The following is a 13,395-nucleotide window of genomic DNA, read 5'->3' on the forward strand; positions in this document are numbered from 1 at the left end:
CTTTTTATTTATTTATTTATCAAAAGTTTGGCCCACTCACAGGAAATAAAATATTTTTAGGGTTAATGCAGATGCTAGTGTTAAAATCCAAAATCAGATATATATTTGATTTGATCCTCATTTCAGCTGCAACACTATGGCCTTTTTCTTTTCCTTCAAAGAAACTGAGAAGAATGGGTTTTTAGGCCTCCCAGTTGAAAAGCACATTATTTATTAATATCAAACCACTGTTTTGTCCAACAGAAATGCCATTGTCCTGAGAACACATGTACTTGTCTACTTCTTGTGGTTAAAACCTTCATAACAGACTAACCTTTCCTGCTGTGTGGTTTTATTTATTTATTTATTACTTATTGAATTATTCTTCTATTTGTAAAAGGCTTTCATAAAACATCCTAATTTAAGAAACGTTTGGACTTTAGGCTAAGCGATTTTTTGACTAAAAAAAATGGCCTTGTGGAATGTAAAATCTAAATCTTAATTCCAAACCTATCATAAACGTTGTGAGATCTCTAATATGATTATCTGATTTTGATTTAAGATCTAAAATTAATAGATGTGTTTATTTTCATTTTAGTAACATTTTTAGGTGACTACACACACACTTTTTACAACGCACATGCAGTTAAAGAAATTGTTCACTCCAAAAATGAAAATTCTCTCATCATTTACTCCCCCTCATGCCATCCCAGATGTGTATGACTTTCTTTCTTCTGCTGAAAACAAACAAAGATATTAGAAGAATATCTCAGCTCTGTTTGTCCATACAATGAAAGTGAATGGTGACCAGAACTTTGAAGCTCCAAACAGCATATAAAGGCAGCATGAAAGTATCCATAAGATTGCAGTGGTTAAGTCCACATCTTCAGAAGCAATATGATAGGTGTGGGTGAGAAATAGATCAATATTTAAGTACTTTTTACAGCCCCAACCAGTAGGTGGCAATATGCAGGAAGAATGCGAATTGCCAAAAAACAAAAGAAGAATGTGGAAGTGAAAATGAAAGTGGAGGTTTATAGTAAAAATGGATTTAAATATAGATCACTTCTGAAGACATGGATTTAACCACTGGAGTCGAATAGATTACTTTTATGATGACTTATGTGATTTTGGAGCTTCAAAGTTCAGGACCCTCTTGACGAATTGTATGGACCAACAGAGCTGAGATATTCTTCGTTTGTGTTCAGCAGAAGAAAGAAAGTCATACACATCTGGGATGGCATGAGGGTGAGTAAATGATGGGAGAATTTTCATTTTTGGGTGAATTATTCACCTATATATAGAGCAGTGGAACTATTCCTCTGCGTCTCAACAGTAGCCTACTGTTGAGCTAAGTCTGTGAAGCAACGTGCGGCTATTTGAAGCATGTATATTATAATACTCTTGCTGCACCATAGAAACACCAAAAGGTGGAAACATGCTCTGCGTGTTTTCGCAATGGCCTGGCTCCGTCGACACCAGCTTAGCAACAGCACAGCAACGGGAACAGAAGCTCTGTCATTTCAGCTTGTCATGAATGGTATGCCATTCAAGATGTGCCTCATAAAATAGGCCTACATAAAACAATTACAGATTATTATCCAGAATTATATATCTTTCCTAGTATTATTTGATTAACAAGCAACCTTTATTATGATGTTCTTTCTTTGTGTTCAGTGAGGTAGTTGAAGCCTCCTATTTTTTTTTATTTATTTTTTTTATACTTTTATACTTTGCTTTTACATTCTTTCTCCCTTTTCCCAACAACGCTGGGTATACGTCATTTGCACCCATCGTCTCTTGGTAATTAGTATTCTGTACTCACTCTTTAAACACTTTTGCGCCCCGAATGCGCCACAAATTTCCTGTCTTCTTCCAAACTGTCTTGCTAGATTGTCCAGTATCGGGTGAAGAGCTTGTCGCTTAATTTGTACTACAGTTGCTTGCTTTAGAGATATATCAGGTATGATTGGAATGGCAGTTTAATTCTGTATTCTTGATTAGAGCATATAAAAACTGTGAATTTGGAGTCTAATATCTTTTATTATTAGTGCTGTTGTTATTATTGCGCTTGAAGACCCGCGGTAATGGATGGCGTTTGGAGAGGATTCTGCACTCTTGTTCTCACAACACTCGCTTTTAAAGGTAAAGGAAATTTATTATTGTAAGTAACAATACAAAAGTGACTTTTGGTTAATGTCTAACTCTTAGAACAAATGGCATTTGATGATAAACACTGATGTCACCAAATATTAGTCGCTTCTTTGGTCAGTAGGCTACAGTTCGCTAACTTGGTAATCTGGTCGCCATGAACGTGAATTTACAGTAAACAACGCAGGCAATTTATATGTTGTAGGCCTATATTATTCTCTAATTATGTAAATGTCACATATTTGTCGTAGGTCTTTAACATTGTCTGCAGACTTAATATCTATCAAAATGTTTCCATCAAATTTAATGCATGCAAATTTTATTTTTAAATTGGTGGACTATATAACGTGGTTAAAGATTTGGGGGGGGGGGTTCTCAACACATGCATATGTGCAATATGAACCTTTATAAATGAGAACTTGTCAGCTGTTTACCTAAGAACATTTACCTATTACCCGCAATGTTACGCTTTCCCTTTAGAAGTTGCTGGGCTCAGGATCAGGAATGAAGAGCTGAGAAAGTGTGTGCAGGTAAATGAAGGACAAGTCAGCAGCAAGTTAACCCTGCAAGAGTGTAGAGCAGATTCAGCTCTACAGCAGTGGGAGTGGGACGCTGTGACTCGCTCCCTCAGTAACCCACAGACGGGAGGCTGTTTAACTGCACCCCAGATCCAGGAGCATGAGAGTGTGTGGCTGCAAGCTTGCAGGTCCGCAGAGGAAGATCGTGAGGGCCAGAACTGGAGCTGCTCTAAAAAAGGGCTCCTGACATTACACGGCAAGGGTCTGCACCTGAGCGCACGGCATGATTCCTCCAAGGTTTTCCTGTCCAAAGACCGCGGGAAAGGCAGCAAGTGGAGGACACTGGCTAATCAAAGGGTATGCGAGGAGACAGACAGCACACATCATGGTCTGAATGAGTTACAAGAGTCTCAGCAGACACTTCCAACTGGACCCCGAATCCTCACTAATGTTCGCTATTGGCATTGTAAGGGAGCTGGTTCAAGAGTTCTTAATTCTGTGTTTCATCATTCTTATTAATAGCATCTCATCCACTTTAGTTTAAACTCCATAGAATTCTGACAAGCATCTATTCCAGGTCTCTCCTGTCATACAAATCCTTATCCTGAGTCATGTGTTTGTGTTTTTTACTTTTACATCTGGTCTTACTAAAGTTGCACATGGTCTGTTTTGCCTGTTAATAATTACTATGTTATTAGTGTATACTCTTGATATATAATCATTGGATTTCCTTGCTTAAGCAGGGAATAATGGCCTGCAGTCCACCGTGGTGACACTGACTTCAGAGGCATCGCCTGAACCTCAAAGCAGCACTGAGCCTGGGGGACCTTCTGTAAATGTTTTTACTACAGATTACGGTGAGTGTGGAAAGTGTTTATCCGTTTCAGAAAGTTACATTATTAATTTTAGCAGTTAAATGCTTATCAGTGAAGTCAGAAATAACACAATGAATGATTACAAACACCCAACTGTCCCATGGTTCTGGAAGATTTGAGACCTTTGTCCACACGAGGGCAGCAGAGGACAGGAAATTTAAACTTAAATCAATGACAGCTCATGAATCTTTAATCAGAGCTGGTGAAATAGTTGTAGCAGTCTGGTAACTTTTAAACAAACCATTGTTACCTGCTGAACTGATAAACACCTAAACACCTGTCTCACAAGAGTTGCCTAAATCACACCAGCCAGTCAGAATGGATATTCTTGCCATATTTGCTGCAATATGTATCATGCTTGCAGTGAATGGTCTGTCGGCATTCTATGGGCATGCTGTGTAAGACTGAGATTAACCTTTAGCATTTAGCAAATTTAAATCTCCTCGAAACTTCCTTGTCTTAATTGTAATGTTTATTGTTTTACAAGTATAGCAGATACAAAATATGGGTGAGCAAAATAAATGATCAATCACCTTTTAATTAAACCCACATCCATAACACATTTTTAATAATATTGACATATTACTATTTATATGCTGTAGAAATTAAGATAAATGATAGCAATTTCTAAAACTCCACCACACCAAATAATATGTATTTTCTAAATTCCTGCTTTGTAATAAATAAATAAAAACCCACTAATACATTGATTTTTAATTAATGATTTTATTTACATATTTATTGAAATGGTTTATAAATAGACCACTGAAAAAACCCTATCAGTCGAGCACTTATCTGAATAGACTAGAGTATCTCATCCCACTGTGGTGTTTTTCTGAATCTCAGAAACATGTTGAATACAGTATTTTTCAGCTCACCACTCTTAAAACTCAGCAGGACATACATCTAGATATTCACACAGACTTTTAGGGCAAAAATATTCATTTGTATCATTTTGTTTGATCGCCTCACAGTTTCTGCCACTATCTTTAAAAAAAAATAAATAAATCAGAGGGAACATTACCTTGACACTGAAAACACATTCATGGCCATGCGGTAAAGTTTGAGCGCTTAAGGTTTTGCAATAGCAAAGTAGACATAAGACTAATTGTACTAACTGTGCATGTTTTTCATTGCAATGCTATTAATAGGCATCACACTTGCAGATTTTCCAATATTCAGTATTCCATACTTTATATAACTGAGGGTGTGCCAACACCCCCATAGAACCGGGTATGCGCTGGGTCTGTGTAACACTTCACAGTTCATTTTTCAGACCATGCCAATCCAAAAACACGGACCCTGCTGGAAAAAGATTGCAAATTAAACAAAGTATTACTGATTGGTTTAGTTTTTTTAAACCATTCTTACTGATGCATCTAAGATCCTCACATTTCGTTCTCGCAATTTCAACAAAATCTTATCAAAAACGAAATCAGCTAAATTTACTACAACGTTTATCACATCACAGAAGTCTTTACGTCTTGAAGGCATAAGAACACATGTACATGATCAATCAAAATAAGCAAATATCAAACAATGTATGACAACACAGTGCTGGCCTAATGGGACTAGTGACAGTTCATGCAATTGGCCTAAAACTCTCTCACACAGGCCCCAGGCCAATGGGCCATCCTTATTTCTGAACCCTGGTTGGTGATATTCTATAACTAGTGTGTTTACTAACAGGAACAAGCTGGAAAATGACAATGTTGCTTCTAAGCACCTTTGCCCTGTTACTTGGACTTGTAATCCTCATCCTTAACATCTGTCAGAACAGGTGAGATACTCCTAATTTTTGGGAAAATAAACCAGTTCATATATAGTAATTCCCAATGCCAGTATTTAATTTCATATGTGAATGTAGATAAGAAGGTAGTGAACATAGCTCATCAGTTTCATAACAAGGAAAGACTCAGCAACAAGGTTTCTACCTTTTTTTCCTGTTCATGTTCAGGTGGAAGAAGACTGTTGTGGTGCTGAAATCCTACACTCCAGCTGGAGAGGTCAGTCAACCAGGGTCTCCAGTGCCTAGTGAGAGAGCCCCTCTAACCCAACACCCCATGAAACCTGCCAAGTCACCTTCCATTCGACGAGGGGAGATCCTTGTTGAGTGGAAAGATGGAACAGTCACGCCACTGTTTGAAACTTACCTAACTGACTAACCTCCATATTTTGTTACATTAATGTTATGTGGGAGCAAAAGGTTAGAATGGAAACATTACATTTTCCTGTTGTGTTTTTGTGCTAAGATTTTTTTGTGAAGAAATAGGTGAGATAAACTCATGTATCATTCCCAAGCAAACGGACTGAACTGCATTGGTGGTTTTATTCTCATAAGCAACATGTGACAAAAATCACAGATATCTGTGCTATTGCAAACAGAATGCCTTCCCTCAATGCCAACCTTTAAAACAGAGGCTGGGTACTGATCAAAGACAATATTCTGTTACATGCCAAAAAAATATGTATATAACTTACATCAGTCAAATACAGTTCACATCTTAAAGTAACAAAATATTTACTGTATAATTAACACTGCAAGCTCACCTGAACTGCATTTGTCTGTGTGAAATAGAGAAAAATAGTAATGCTGTTTCTTGGAAAACAATAATACATTGAAAACTTGCCTTGTTAAAAACGCTATATTATTAGATTTAAAGGGTTAGTTCACCCAAAAATGAAAATCCTCTCATGATTTACTTACCTTTAAGCCATCCCAGATGTGTATGACTTTCCTTCTTCAGCAGAACCGAAGTGAAGATTTTTATAAGCAGATTTAAGCTCAGTTTGTCCATACATTGCATGTAAATGGGTGCCATCAGGCTGCTGGCTGTTTGACTGTCCAAAAGGCATATTTAGGCAGCATAAAAGTAATCCACACAACTCCAGCTGATCAAATAATGTCTTCTAAAGTAAATCGATAGGTTTGTGTAAAAAATAAATTGATAATTAAAACTTTATTAACTTTAAAAAATCACTTCCTGCCAGCATTCAACGCATCAGTGACGTAAGCGCAATGGCGTGTTCACATGAGAAGTTGGAAGCACGCGCTTTGTACACAACAGAGGAACGAACGTCACGGGAGAGTTAGTTCACTGCAAACAGAAATACAGCATGGGCAGAAGCAACAATTTAAAGTTAAATACGTTTTCATTATAGATTTGTTTCTTATACCAACCTATCGGTTTGCTAGAGATTACATTAATTGATCGACTGGAGTCATGTGGATTACTTTTATGTTGCCTAAATATGCCTTTTGGACCATCAAACAGCCAGCAGCCTTTGTATGGACAAACTGAGCTGAAATCTGCTTATAAAAATTTTCACTTCGGTTCTGCTGAAGAAGGAAAGTCACACACATCAGGGATGGCTTAAAGGTAAGAAAATCATGAGAGGATTTTCATTGTTGGGTGAACTAACCCTTTAAGGTTTAATTGAAGAGATCACTGTGATTTGAAGACAAAATGCCTGACTGTTTTTTTATAACAAGTGTTGTGTTTAACAAATGCAAATTATTCTTGAATTGCACAAGTATAGCTGCAATTGTTGTTTTTATAAATTAAAAAAGTTTTTATAAAAGGAATTAGAATTCTAAACCAAAATTAATACTATTGAAAACATTTCAATCACATGTAATATACTGTAGTTATATTTAACATTTCTAAATAAATTACTGTTGTCATACAAACTGTTGTAACTTTTCTTCATGGTGTGAAGTCAACTGTTTTTTTCCAAAAGTTAACTAACCTGTTTCATTTTAATATCTTGTTTTGTAAGTCAAGTCAAGTCAAGTCAAGTCAAGTCAAGTCATTCTTATTTGTATAGCGCTTTTCACAACACACATCTTTCAAAGCAGCTTTACAGGAAATCATGATTTAACAGAAAATGAAACTGTAATATTTATAAAGTCTTATGAGCTATGTAAAATTCTTCTGTAAAGGACAGCAGTCAGAAAATGTAAAACATGTCTGTGCGAGTGTGTTTTCAGTGTGTAATGTCTACCTGAAAGCAGAAATATTCAGAGAGAGAGAGAGAGAGAGAGAGAGACATAATTGGGTGGTTGACATGTAAGCATGAAAGGTTAGGGGGGAAAAATCATAGCCAGCAACACTTGAAAATCAAATAGCTGTTTTACTTATAGCACTGCTACCGTATATTGGTGTGCCATTGCTGTGGCAGATCATCGTAAAAACAGACTTTTTCTACAGAAAATTTTTATCATATATTTCTATTCATTAGTCTATAGAAATTAAGCATTTCATTTGATAAATTTACTAGACAAACACTAATTTCTTAAAAAAAAAAAAAACTAAAAAAACTAAAACTAAATTATGTTGACTGATGACATAACTCAATGGAATGATCATAATATTATAAATGACAATAGAAAATGTTGCTCATTATTTTGCATTAAATTATTTATAATGCATTGCATCCTGGAAAAGCATATCATGTCAACCATATATATTTGTTTTCTAGTTACAGCCTTTGGAAAAATGTGAGCCCACCATAGCACAATCACACAAAACTGACTGAGATTAGATCAAACAGACAACAGAGAGCACACATTTCAGAAGTATCTCATATGGATAAATCTGCAATCAGATGTAATCTTTGGTACTGCGGTTATAGTTGCATGGATTTAGAATTGGGTGACACTTAACAGTAAGATTCCTGTAATGTGTAGGTGCTGGACAGAATGACCCAAGAGCAGAGGTAACAGTTCCAAAATATTTATTCACAAAATCAGTAATGTGCCACTGCACAGAGTAGAGAGTAGTGTTCATCAGTGGAGTATGTGCATCGTGGAAGTCAGGAGAAACTTGGTTGAATCCTCCATAGAAGCTAGGCAATGAGAGAGATGTCCAGCGGACAACGTGAGCAACAGCAGAAGTGTAGATCCCCGGCATGCAGGCATAGATCAGAATTACCACGTTGAATTAGCAATGACTGGAAGGCAAACCACAACCCGAACAACATGGACAACCAACAGAGTGACAAGACAGGACAAGCTAAATAAGGAGAGCGAGGTTAGTACTCAGTATAACAATCTGGCAAAGAAACAGAGAAACATGAGGTCATATGTAGGGAGAGAAATCAGGCTGGAACAGGTGTTGCTCGACAGGCTAATCAGTGGCATGATAGGCGCTGCCCTGAGAACAATGAACGTTCCCATGGAAACACCGATCATGCCAGTTGAGCGCGCCTGCGAAACATGAGGGAGAGAAAATGACAAAATAAACAAAACAAACCTGCGGGCTTACCAGAACCATGACAGTACCCCCCCCTCCTGGCGTCCCCTTCAGAATTACCTTGCTGGAGATGAAACTCATCAATGAGGGCGCATTCCAGGATGTCCTGAGCCGGGACCCAGAACCTCTCCTCAGGTTCATAGCCCTCCCAGTTGGAGAGCAATTAATAAGACATGGAGGAGGAGGGATGGGAGTGGTGGGATGTAACACTGAATGTAAAATGGGTTTGATTCTTGAAACGTGAAAAACCGGATGGATACGCTTAAGGTGAGGAGGTAGTTTGAGACGAACCGTCACCGGGCTTATGACCTTGGTGATGAGGAACGGTCTGATAAACCTGGGTTCCAGCTTACGTGAGGGGAATCGAAGAGGGATATCCTTAGTGGACAACCAAACCTTCTGCTCACACACATAAATTGGGGCCATAACCCGGTGCCAGTCCGCAGACCTCTTAACGCGAGCACCAGTCTGCATGAGGGCTTATCTGGCCGGCTTTCTAGGTGCGTCGGCACCTCTTAAAAAAGGCGTGAAAGGACGGGATCTGGATGTCGGGTTCTCGTGTGGGGAACAGAGGGGGCTGGTAACTGAGGCTGCACTGGAAGGGCGATAACCCCGTAGATGACGATTGCAAGGAGTTATGGGCGTACTCGACCCAAACTAAATGAACGCTCCAAGAAGACAGATTACGGGATGCCACACTACACAGAGCTTTCTCCAGCTCCTGATTCGCCCGTTCAGCTTGCTCATTAGTCTGGGGATGGAACCCAGAGGACAAACTCACTGTAGCCCCCAGCTGTCGGCAGAACTCTGCCCAAAAATGTGACACAAATTGGGGCCTCTGTCAGAAACCACATCGACCGGGAGGCCATGAATGCGGAAGAAATGGTCAATGACTGCTACCGCTGTCTCCCTCGCTGAAGGTAATTTGGGGAGGGGAATAAAGTGAGCCGGCTTCAAGAACCAGTCCACTACAGTCAAAACAACTTTGTTGCCATGGGAGGGGGGGAACAAGTTACAAAATCCATGGCTATGTGTGATCAGGGTCTCGAAGGGACCGGCAGCGGTTGGAGGAGCCCGGCTGAGGGTTTACAGGACGTTTTGTTAGTCGTGCAAATGGGGCAAGCTGCAACGAAGCAACGTACATCCTGCACTAGTGTTGGCCACCAGAATCGTTGTCTAATGAGCGTCTGGTTACGAGTTGCCTCAGGATGAAAAGCAAAGTTAGATGAGTGACCCCACTGTAGGACATGCGTCCGGATGGATCACGTAACAAATAACCGACCCGCTGGGCAAGCGGCTGGAGACGCGGTGTTGTGTATCGCTGTGCAGACTTTAGCCTCCACCTCCCAGGACACCATACCCACAACGTGAGTGGAAGGTAGAATGGTATCAGGTGGGACGGTGGAGGTCTCGACTTCAAAACATCAAGAAAGAGAGTTGGGCTTGATGTTTTTAGAGCCCGGGCAATACGAAAGCATGAAATTGAAGCCTGTGAAAAATAATGCCCAGCGGGCCTGCCTAGAGTTAAGATATTTGGTGCTACGAATATACTCTAGGATCTTATGATCTGTCCAGACCACGAAAGGCACACCGGAACCCTCTAACCAGTGACGCCACTCGCCCAAGGCCAACCGGACAGCCAACAATTCTTGGTTGCCGACATCGTCATTCCATTCAGCTGGGGTTAAACGATTCTAAAAAAAGCACATGGATGCCTCTTTCCAACCGAGGGGGAGTGCTGGGACAAGACTGCTCTGACACCAACCTCAGACGCATCCACCTCCACCATGAACTGATTTGCGGGATCGGGAGTAATTAGAATAGGTGCAGTAGAAACCCGCTTCTTTAATTTGGAAAAAGCATCCTCGGCTACCAGGGACCAACAAAAATCAGTGTGATTAGAGGTGAGATCCATTAAAGGTGCGACGAGCTGACTGTAATTTCGAATAAATCTCTGATAAAAGTTAGCGAACCCCAGAAACCTCTGCAAAAACTTGCGAGAATCTGGGGTTGACCAATCGGAAACAGCCTTTACCTTAGTCGGGTCCACGTGCACTCCCTCGGACGAAACGATGAACCCCAGAAAAGGAACCGACTGTACATGAAAAGCACACTTCTCCACATTGACGAAAAGCCAATTCTCTAACAGTCGCTGGAGCACCCACCTGACGTGCTGCACGTGGTCCTGTATATTCTGGGAGAAGATCAGAATATCATCTAAATAAACGAACATGAATCGATCGACCATGTCTCAAAGCACATCATTCACAAGCCTCTGGAAAACAGCTGGGGCGTTGACCAATCCGAAAGGCATTACCAAATATTCGAAGTGCCCCCTATGGATCTTAAATGCCATCTTCCACTCATACCCCTCCTTAATTTGGACAAGGTGATAAGCGCTGCGTAGGTCCAACTTCGTAAAGACGGATGCCACCTGCAAGAGTTCGAAGGCTGAGGACATCAGCGGCAAAGGATAGCAATTCTTTACGGTGATGTCATTCAGCCCCCGATAATCTATACAGGGTCTGAGTGAGCCATCGTTCTTCTTCACCCCACCCCTGCCAGCGAGGAAGAAGGGCAAATGAGACCGGCTGCCAGAGAATCATTGATGTACCTGTTAATGACCACCCTCTCAGGAGCTGAGATCGAATGCAGCCGTCCCCGAGGTGGAGAAGTGCTAGGAGCAATTCAATAGCACAGACTGATGGGCGATGAGGAGGAAGGGTTGTGGTGTGGGACTTGCTGAATACCACTCTCAGATCAAGGTATATCGATGGAACTCCAGATAAGTCCGCTGGTTCGTCCTGCAACCAAACACAAGACTTGACAGGGGATGCAGCAGAGTTAAAACAGTGCGACAGACAATAAGGACTCCAAACCAGAACCGTGTTGGTTGACCAATCGATGTATGGGTTGTGCTTTACCTACCAAGGATGCCCCAACACTACAGGAGCTGATGGAGACAGGATAAGGAGGAATGACAACTGTTCCATATGATTCCCGGAGATGAACATGACCGGCTTAGAGGAATGAGTGATGATGGACAGTGGTGTTCCACTCAGGGTATGGGCATGGATAGATTCATCCAGCCAGAATGTGGGAAGTCACCAATTCAAGGTCCATAAAGTTACCCTCAGCGCCAGATTCGATCAAAGCAGAAACAGTATGACAGGCCGATCCAAACAGCAGTCGAACCGAAAGAAGTGTCCAAAGTCCAGGGGATTTATCCAAAGGTGTTGCGCTCACCAGTAACCCCTCTCCTATTGACAAGCGAAGTCTTTTAACAGACAGGCGGTTCATGATCGGGTCGAGGTTCTGACGAGTTAGCTGGAGAGGCAGAGCAGGTAAGATGATCTACCGCCATAGCCATAGCTGGAATATGACGGTGACGGTGACATAGAGGCATTAATCGACTTGAATAGCCAAATCCACCAAATCGTCGAATCGTGGAGGTAAATCCAATGAATAAATCTCATCCAGAATGTCATCAGACAGCCCGTGCAGAAAGTGATCTCTCATAGCGTGATCATTCCATTCACAAGAAGCAGCAAGAGTGTGAAACTCGATCGAGTAATCCACAACCCATCGATCTTGAGATAGTCCAGACAAAATCCTCACAACCTCCCGACCTTGAGCCGAGCGATCAAACACTCAGAGGAGCTCCAAAATAAATGTCTGAAATGAAGTGCAGAATGGATATTGGTTGTCCCAAGTAGCAGTGCCCCATTCACCAGCCCTACTGGTGAGGAGTGTAATGACACAAGCCACCTTCATGGTGTCCAAAGTGAATGTGGAGGGTTGCAACGTAAAGAACAGGGAACATTGTGAGATGAACGCGCTGCAGGATTCAGCCTCACCTGAATACGGGGTTGGATAAGGAATGCGGGCTTCAAAATGTCCGGAAGACACAGGTGTCGTGGGGGCTGGTGAGAAAACCTCCTGCGGATATTCAGGAGTTGGAGATGGGCGGAGCTGTTGCACATAGGAGGTGAGATCAGTGAGACGTGAGGCCATCACCTCCAAAGCCTGGTTTGTGGCAGCGATCTGGTCCTGCTGACGTCCCAGCAGAACTCCCTGCTGGGAGAAGGCGGAGCGAAGAATGGACTCCTCCAATGGGTCCATGATGTGGCCAGATTGTTCTGTAACGTGTAGATGCTGGACAGAATGACCCAGGAGCAGAGGTAACAGTTTCAAAATATTTATTCACAAAGTCAGTAATGCACCACCGCGCAGAGTAGAGAGTAGTGTGTGTTCGTCAGTGGAGTGTGTGCGTCGTGGAAGTCAGGAGAAACTTGGCAGAATCCTCTGTAGAAGCTAGGCGATGAGAGAAATGTCCAGTGGACAATGCGAGCGACAGCAGAAGTGTAGATCCCCAGCACGCGGGCATAGACCGGAATTCCTTTGTGGATTAACAGGCTGAACTCAGCAAAGACTGGAAGGCAAACCACAACCCAAACAGTGCGTGCAACCAACAGAGTGACAAGACAGGACCAGCTAAACAAGGAGAGCGAGGTTGGTACTCAACTTAGTATAACAATCTGGCAAAGAAACATGAAGGCATATGTAAGGAGTGAAATCAGGCTGGAACAGGTTTTGCTCAACAAGCTAATCGGTGGT

The 13,395-nt window shown here is 41.4% G+C and overlaps 1 protein-coding gene across 2 annotated transcripts; it reads left to right on the forward strand.

Moving 5' to 3' along the window:
• The first annotated feature begins 1,828 nt into the window (after nt 1-1,828).
• On the forward strand, nt 1,829-6,249 carry LOC127439616 (uncharacterized). 2 transcript variants are annotated; one of them, XM_051695814.1, is made up of 6 exons: nt 1,829-1,942; nt 2,031-2,124; nt 2,611-3,114; nt 3,389-3,505; nt 5,213-5,303; nt 5,481-6,249. In XM_051695814.1, exons 2-6 carry the CDS (start codon nt 2,067-2,069, stop codon nt 5,686-5,688), a joined length of 978 nt encoding a protein of 325 aa, XP_051551774.1. In that variant the 5' UTR covers nt 1,829-1,942; nt 2,031-2,066; the 3' UTR covers nt 5,689-6,249. The 2 variants fall into 2 exon arrangements, with proteins under 2 accessions (XP_051551774.1, XP_051551775.1); XM_051695815.1 differs by having other exon boundaries at nt 1,873-2,124; nt 3,392-3,505.
• The last annotated feature ends 7,146 nt before the right edge of the window (nt 6,250-13,395 follow it).

Source organism: Myxocyprinus asiaticus, chromosome 4, assembly GCF_019703515.2.
Source record: "Myxocyprinus asiaticus isolate MX2 ecotype Aquarium Trade chromosome 4, UBuf_Myxa_2, whole genome shotgun sequence".
NCBI classification, from domain to species: Eukaryota; Metazoa; Chordata; class Actinopteri; order Cypriniformes; family Catostomidae; genus Myxocyprinus; species Myxocyprinus asiaticus.

What these genes read in the sequence shown, in the direction of transcription:
- LOC127439616 (XM_051695814.1), top strand. Translation starts at nt 2,067, where the DNA reads ATGGATGGCGTTTGGAGAGGATTCTGCACTCTTGTTCTCACAACACTC. An exon ending in CACAACACTCGCTTTTAAAG is followed by an intron (nt 2,125 to 2,610) that starts GTAAAGGAAATT and finishes CTTTCCCTTTAG; the next exon opens with AAGTTGCTGGGCTCAGGATC. An exon ending in TAATGTTCGCTATTGGCATT is followed by an intron (nt 3,115 to 3,388) that starts GTAAGGGAGCTG and finishes TCCTTGCTTAAG; the next exon opens with CAGGGAATAATGGCCTGCAG.